This window comes from Genypterus blacodes, unplaced genomic scaffold (genome assembly GCF_046128005.1).
Source record: "Genypterus blacodes isolate CSIRO-AG114 ecotype Tasmania unplaced genomic scaffold, CSIRO-AGI_Gbla_v1 ptg000073l_1, whole genome shotgun sequence".
Lineage (NCBI taxonomy): Eukaryota > Metazoa > Chordata > Actinopteri > Ophidiiformes > Ophidiidae > Genypterus > Genypterus blacodes.
Window position 1 is genome coordinate 5,378,667 of NW_027466883.1, and position 7,963 is coordinate 5,386,629.

At 41.0% G+C, this 7,963-nt stretch overlaps 2 protein-coding genes across 3 annotated transcripts; one reads left to right on the forward strand and one right to left on the reverse strand.

The window, feature by feature from the left end:
* The first annotated feature begins 26 nt into the window (after positions 1-26).
* Positions 27-5,165, forward strand: asb3 (ankyrin repeat and SOCS box containing 3). Of its 2 annotated transcripts, none has more exons than XM_076157663.1 (10): positions 27-105; positions 484-710; positions 818-985; positions 1,193-1,305; positions 1,830-1,962; positions 2,737-2,914; positions 3,063-3,281; positions 3,362-3,667; positions 3,748-3,881; positions 4,250-5,164. In XM_076157663.1, exons 2-10 carry the CDS (start codon positions 512-514, stop codon positions 4,483-4,485), a joined length of 1,686 nt encoding a protein of 561 aa, XP_076013778.1. In that variant the 5' UTR covers positions 27-105; positions 484-511; the 3' UTR covers positions 4,486-5,164. The 2 variants fall into 2 exon arrangements, with proteins under 2 accessions (XP_076013778.1, XP_076013779.1); XM_076157664.1 differs by having other exon boundaries at positions 32-105; positions 481-710; positions 4,250-5,165.
* Positions 5,166-5,622: 457 nt separating this feature from the next.
* On the reverse strand, positions 5,623-6,978 carry atp5if1b (ATP synthase inhibitory factor subunit 1b). The gene is made up of 3 exons (XM_076157665.1): positions 6,819-6,978; positions 6,154-6,266; positions 5,623-5,784 (listed from the first exon to the last, which is right to left on the reverse strand). Exons 1-3 carry the CDS (start codon positions 6,885-6,887, stop codon positions 5,643-5,645), a joined length of 324 nt encoding a protein of 107 aa, XP_076013780.1. The 5' UTR covers positions 6,888-6,978; the 3' UTR covers positions 5,623-5,642.
* Positions 6,979-7,963: the final 985 nt, after the last annotated feature.

Here is a 7,963-nt window from a genome sequence, read left to right on the forward strand (position 1 = left end):
GAATTTCTGGAATGACGTCATTAAAGAGCGACTCAGCCAAGACTCTGAACCCTTCGCGATTACTGGCCACTGCTGACTGACCATTCATGCTAACAAGGCATTTGGGTGAGTTTTAACAAAAAAAATATCCACCGTGACAATTTCTTTATGGAGTATTTAAATGCGTAACATGAATTAAATTGTGAAATTGTGAAAAAAAATAATGGTGATGTATAACACTGGCTATAAAGCGGTTGTTTACGTCAGGCGTCTAGTAGCTCGGTGGCTAACTCTTTATGTGACTGTCTTCCTGGGATCGATAAGGTTAAATAAATAAGGTATTTTAATAAAGAGGCCAACGCTGTAATCAGAATTAAAGCAGAGTTATCAATGTTTTCTGAGGCTAGTGGGGGTTTGTTTACATCAGTGATTTAGTTAAGATCAGAACATTAACTATCGTCTCTTAACCGAGATGATGTAATCCTCTCCATCCTCTGTCAGCAGCAATTGTAGGTGTGTGTGGGAGCAGCATATGGACTTCACAGAGTGCTACACTGACACAGTGTCTAGTGTTGCTATGGCGGCTCGTACTGGCTGCTGGGAGAAGGTGAGGAGTCTGATCAACAGAGGCATGAGTGTGGACATCAGGGACAACCGAGGCTGGAATGCCCTGCATGAAGCTGTGGCTTATGGTAACAAGGAGTGTGTGAGGGAGATCCTGAAAGCAGCTGGTAAGGAATGAGTTTGATCGCTTCCTTCTTGTCACCTGTGCCGTCCTGCTTCTTCATGTGAGTAAAGATCTGATTCTTCTGCTTGTGTGTGTGTGTGTGTGTTGCAGGCTCGGGCCCTGGGTTCCGTGCTTATGTGAACTCTGTGACACATCAGGGGGAGTCGCCGTGTTACCTCGCTGCTCGGCGTGGACACGTGGCAATGATCCGACTCCTGGTGGCATCACACGCCAACGTCAACCAGCTGACCAATAACCTGTCCTCTCCTCTCTATGCAGGTACATCACAAGCACAACAACAGGAAGCTTATGTTGTTATGTCTGTTGTCGGACAAGATTCAGGGATAAGATTGTGTAAATTGTATAAATGATTAATTTTTTGTCAGACTTGTTACACCAGTGGCCTTGATGTCAAATTCATATGTATATGGCCTCTGAGTGCCATCAGTCACTAATGTCTATCTGCTGTTAATTGCTTTTTAACAGCTGTAAATGCAGGATACAAGGATGCCGTGGAATTCTTGATTAGCCAAGATGCCGAGGTGAACAGAATACACACTGCATCCTGCTGGACCTGCCTGCATCAAGCTGTTTATAAGGTAAGCACACACACACACACACACACACACACACACACACACACACACACACACACACACACACACACACACACACACATACATACATAGCTCTGTAAGGTGTATCCTGACTCTAAGAGCAAAAGAAGCTGAGTTCATAGGGACTCAGTATGAACCAAGAAAGTGGACTGGCAGCTGGAGAGTTGCCACTTTGCCTACAGGGCACTGCCAAGTTGCCCTTGAGCTGCAAGACAAATTTCCGATACACATGTTCGTCTGGGACATGACACAATAATGTTTCTTCTTCAAAGATGACATCACTATTGTAACTTTGCTCGTTTGGTGATGTCCCTGTTGTGTATTTAAGTAGCTTTACATTTTGAGCAAGAGTTCTTTGACCGTACAATTGACCTTGTAATGTTGTGTTTTGTAATTAAACATTTAGAAGAGAGTTACCTAGTCTTGTTGTGCATGTGACCTGTGAAGTGACACATCTTTGCTGAAGAGGAAGCAAGACTAACAAACAACTTCCTTCCCTCCTTCAGGATCACATTGAAGTTGTGGGTATGCTGGTTAAGGTGTGTGACCTGGAGGCACTAGACGACCACAAGGTGACGCCTCTGTTTCTAGCTGCACAGTACGGACGGATGGAGTGCCTGGAGATCCTTTTTAGTGCTGGTAGGTCACTTTTTTCCAATGCGTGTTCACGGGTACAGTATAGCTGAGGTTGAGTTACCTTTGTATGGATTTGTAAGGCCAATATCAATACTCAAAACTTATGTTGCAATGTTCTGATGGAGGAGGTATTACATTTAATAATCCGTCTATCCAACCATTCATACCTTTGTCCATTTCCCATCAGCCACCTGTGTCCAGGTTGTAGAAATAACATGATGAGCAAAGTAGCCCACATGTCCCTTTAAGAGTTATTCAAGAATTTGCAGTAAACATAACAGTAAAGTAGTACTAGGAATGGTATATGTGAATATTTCAATATGCATAAGAAATTGTGAATATGTACAAGAATTAGTAGTAGTAGTAAAAATCAGACGTAATATTCAACTGCACTTTAGGGTTACTTTTTAACTTTCTATGTTTGTTTGATTTATTTAATCCTGAGAATTAATCTTCACTTGACAATCTACTGTGTACTCTGTCTACCTCTTGGCATGCTCAATGTGCCCTATCACCTGAATTCCCCTCTAGGAATCAACAAAGTTCAGTGTTATCTCACTAACACAGACATTTCTGTAACTATCTGCGATAAGCCCTCGTATATTTGAGCAGTGGCAAATGAATATTGATTAGACACTTAAAGTTGTTTGGGAGTTTTATACATACTGATGTACTACTTCTCTCTCTCTCTCTCCGTGTGTGTCTATGGGACCAATAACCAGGTAAAATATAGATTAATGGAATATCTAATATATTTTCCCTTGGTTTTCTCTGTAGGTGCCAATGTGAACGCCCAGGCAGCAGACCTGGCCACACCGCTGATGATCGCCTCTCAGGAGGGCCATGAGGCCTGCGTGGACTTCCTGTTGGACCACAGTGCAGACCCTAACATTGCCTGCAGCCAGGACTGGCCTCAGCTTCCTATACACGCCGCGGCCGAGGCTGGCCACAACCAGTACGTGTTAACCCACTAACACACCTGAAGCTGAATCTGAGCTAGCCTAAATGGTCGCCGCACAGAAGAGGAAACCAAATGTTGTATTTGTGTTTAGCGGTAAAAGTCTAAGAAGTTCAGTGTTCATCAAGCTTTTGTGACCACACAGAATCCTCAGGAAGCTGATCCCTGTGAGTGATCGCGCATGCGACCGCGGTGAGGGCATGGTGAGTCCATTGTACGTGGCCGTGCACAGCAACCAGAGCCAGACTGTGGAGCTGCTGCTGAGTGAAGGTTACAGTCCAGACGCCCAGGACTGCACACACATCCTCAGCCTTCAGTCGCCACTTTGCCTCGCCCTCACTCTAACGTCTGACCACCAAGTCAGGTTTGTAAGAAAGCTTATTCATGCTCTTTCTTTTTCTTCCTTTCTTGTGGTTCTGCTTACTGTTTAAAATCTCTTGACAGTGAGTGTGTGAGGTTGCTGGTGGTCGCAGGAGCAACTCTGGACGAGGAGAGCTGGACGTACGCTTTGGCCACCGACAAAACGGAGCTGCTGGGGCTGATACTGGAGCACAGGTGGATCCCATCGCCGCAGCATTTCAACAAGGACGGTTCAGCGCCAAACAGTCACACAGGGGAGACTGCATTGAATCTGCAGGAGCTGAGGGATCTACTCTGTGTGGCACTCAATCATGTTCATTTCGCAGCCTGCTGGCTTCCCGTTCTTCTAAATGCAGGACTAGAACCTTCATTACTGCTGCAGCACAACATGTGAGTGTCTCCGCTCTCTCTCTTTTTCACCTTTTGATCAGTTCTTATCTCATCACCTCCCATATCCGATGTCTTCCTAGGATGGAGCAGGCAGAGAGTGGAGCGCTGAATTACTTGCTGGAGTTTGTAAACTGGGCTGTTCTGCCTCTACCTTTAAAACACGTGCTGGAGCGAAGAAAAGAGCAGAAGACCTGGATGCCATCTATAGATTTTGGTATGAATTATGCAATGAGGATCTATTGCTAATTAGGCTTTAATTAGTAATTATTTAGATTCTCATTGATATACGGATTCTGTTGAAATAAGATAAATGTTTTTCATTTGAGGTTATTGATTCTAATCTTACAGATTAATAATTTACGGCTTCAGATATCATATTAGCTTTTCTGGCATAAATGTCCTCCACCATCATTGGCATAGGTGTGTCAAGTTGGATGGATGTTGGGAAATAAAATATGATGTCATGTCTGATTTGAGCTTTCCATGTTTGATTTTGTAACATGAATAATTGATGACTTGAAGTATTGACTCGATGTTCCAGCATGACACTGAATGCCTGTTTTCCCTCCTCTCCTCCTCCAGACAGCGTTCCCAGTCTGTCCCACCTGTGCCGGCTCCAGGTCCGCACCATGCTGGATTCACACAGACTGATGATGACCGATGTGGTCTCGCAGCTCCCTGTGCCCTCCTTACTTCACCGATACCTCCACTTCAGCGACGTGGAGCCGTCGTCCTATACACACTCATCGCCAGCGACTCCAGTTTCATATCGAATTGATGGATACCAGAACACACACCAACACATACATGTTCTATAAACACAGTTACTTACTTACTTACTGTTTTCCTTCATCTCTTCATTGAGTAGAACGTAGATAAAGGACTCTTCATTGATTCTATTTCCATTGTGGTATTGCTAGATTTACATAAGTAGGGGTTTTGATACATTTGTCATTTGCGTACAATATTATCACCTTATTAGTATTTCATTAGTTCTTTGACTGTTATTTATGAATTTATGGATCAGGATTTAAATGCAGTTGTACTGGTGGCATTTGTACCTTAGTTCCTTGTTTGTTACATTAAAAAAATGTATGTCACTTTGTCTCATGTCTGATTGTTGTAAATGGAAAAAGCTGAAACTGAATGCAGATAGAATTCTACATCCTTACCACATAATTTACTCCATACAGATGATCTAGTGGCCCTATTTGGAGCAGTAAAACCTCTAATTTTATTCCAGATGCTCCCCACAGTGGATGGGAACGGTTTTATATTTTATAATATCAGAATGATTCTAGTATATTATAAATCCATTGTTCCTTTCTTTAGCTTGCTGTCTCAATTGACTATGTTAGGTATAAGCTGCACCAGTTCTTATTTCAGTGTTGTGTCAAGTTAGACCGTGTTTGTGGTTCATTCAATACACAACAATACTATTATCAGTACTATCTTTGCATGCCTGTGCTGGCCTATGTCCTCTGTAGTTGTGTAATAAATTTACACTAAACACTAAAATCTATATCTTGTGACCGCTACTGTGCTTAATCTGTGATTCTGAACACAGGCTGCGTTCACTTTCAGTTCTTAGTTACTTGCTACAAAAGAAAGGTACTCAGTTGGCACAGTTACGTACATTACAAATTTAATCATACAATGGGCAGAAGAGCTGAAAGTACCATATGAAGCATAAGAGAACATCTAGGTTTTGCATGCAGATTAATGCACACTTACCTACTATACAAAAATGAAACATGTTTCATAAAGCTCGTTTCACTCAACATGCGATGCCCTCAATTTTTCATTTAACTGTCTAATAACTATCAAGCATTTAATAAACACACACACAAATCAGTGACTGGCCCACTGAGACAATGCATGCAGCAATCTGTGAAATCAATGAATGAAACACGTCTGGCTGGTGCAATGATAACTGGAACTTTTTTTAAGGCAAAATGTAGTTGTTGTGCTTCACTCAGTCGTCGTGCTTCAGCTTTCTGATCTTTCCCTTGTGGCGGTCAATCTCACGCTGCAAACGTTCAATTTCCATTTTGTGATGATCGATTTCCTCCTGGTGGTGTTGCTTCAATGCCACCAGCTGCTCCTGCTCCTTCCGCCTTATTCAGAAATAGAGAGAGGGGAAATTGTGGGGAATTGTGGTCTATGATGGGTAATTCTAATGGAACCCTTTTATGCTAGTTTTCATAACATTCACAGTTCATTAGTCAGCATTTAACATTTTGGAAATCCTCAAGTCATGAACATTTATGACCACATACCAAAAAACCACATACCACATACTAACATATTCCATTGAATGATATTTTCCATTATTGCTATTTATAGTTGTAAAGGCTTGTCTTGGGTGTTTTCTACACACTTTCAGAACTAAATTGGGAAAGAAATACCACGTTATATTTAGTAGCTGTTCCTAATGCTGGTTGTGCTTCAGTCTGTTGGTTGCTGTACTGTAGGGAAATACATACTTGAAGTACATTTCCTCTTCAGCGGCCTGTTTCTTCCCCATGGATCCACCTGCCTCTCTGATGGACCCTCCACCTCCACCACCTTTTCCTGCACCTTTACCCAGCTCGCCCAGCTAAAAACATAATGGGAAACAGTTTGTGCATGGAATAAGCTCAACAAAAACATGAGATTTTTCATGTGAATGTCTTATCGATGCTTCCAATTCATCTCAATTTCATTCATGGACTTTGTTGTCAAGGCTTGGACATGTCGATCAAGTTGATATGGCAGTAGAAACTCTAGTCAGTGGTCATGTGGAAGCCTGCCTGTTCTGAAGGTCAAGACACAATCATTTCAAAAAGGTTTGTTTGCATAGGTGCTTCCTGGAACAGACCAGAAGCTTCACACAAAGCAAAATAGCAGAAGCTATTCATTCACATGGCTGCATATTTCTCTGACTAAAATAGCTTTCAGTTGTAGCTCTTTCACCTACATAGAATTATAAATTATCTAAACTTACCCATACAAAAGGCTCTAACCTATAATCACGCCACTAAATTATACATACAGGTGTCACGCGCGTTTTGAGCGATGTCCTTATTGTTTTAAAATGGCATTTCACATCACGACAGTAAGAAATAAGCCTGGTTATAATGATGTCTCTAAATAACGGGATCCAATTTACCTGGTCAGATGACATTCTCAGTTGTGAAGAGATAAAACTCCTTAAATTAGGCCTTAGAAACCTCGCCATGTTTGACAAACAACGATGACAGTGAAGTTTGCCCTTGTCCACCAAAATACACCACCGGACGGCACCATTTCCCACAGAGGGGTGATCAAATCCGCGTCACTTTGATTTTAAACAAAGGAAAATCCTGAAAATTTCTGATATTATTTGTTTTTGTATTTATCTTTTGGGGGGATTCGTACCGAGTGATTAACAAGAAATTATATGCTATTTATCTGAAAATAAAACTTAGAATTCCCCTTTGTTCGCGTAATGGTACAGTCGGGGGGACGTGAGGACGCGCGTGCTGAGTGACTTCACGTTGATTCCGTATAGAGATGGGATTTTTGGCTCTTTGGAGGGAGCCGTTCATTTGGGATCCGTTCACTTCAAAGAGCCGTTCAAAAAACTGGCTCATTTGGCTCTTTTCTATATATTCACTTTTTAAGAAGCCAGTCTGGGGTTAATTCCTATTATCCTGTAAATAAGAAAGAAGGGAGGAATGATGGGCTGAGATTTGGATCAGAATAATTTCTAACTTAGATTTCCCACAAATATTTCAATTTTAATTATTCTATAGTATAGATTATAGCTTCATTTGACATGTGTGGACAAGATTTTTTAAGTCTGATTGACAGTGAGATGACAATTTACTCATTGTATAAAGTGTGTGTACGCGCGTAAACCTACTTTGACTTATTTTACTTATCCAACACCTTAATACTTACAAATACATACAAAAAGCCCAAAGCAAGCTACAAAGAAGTTGCAAAAGCTTTTAGTGCAAAAAATTCAAGAACATTACAATACAGATTTCAAGAATAATACAAAAAAACCCTCAATACAAACAATATTATATAACACAGGCTTATAATAAAGGTGCACATTTTAAAGAAAACAATAACTAATATAAATGACAAAATATTTGCATACAAAACTCTAAAACAATACTTCAAGTGTTATCAAAACATATAAAACTGCAATAAATTTGGAAAAAATGTGCATACACGCTACTGGAAATACTGGTACAAACTGTACAATAGACTAAAACCATAACCATAACTCAAATAACAACATCAACTGTAGACAAAATAAAAAAT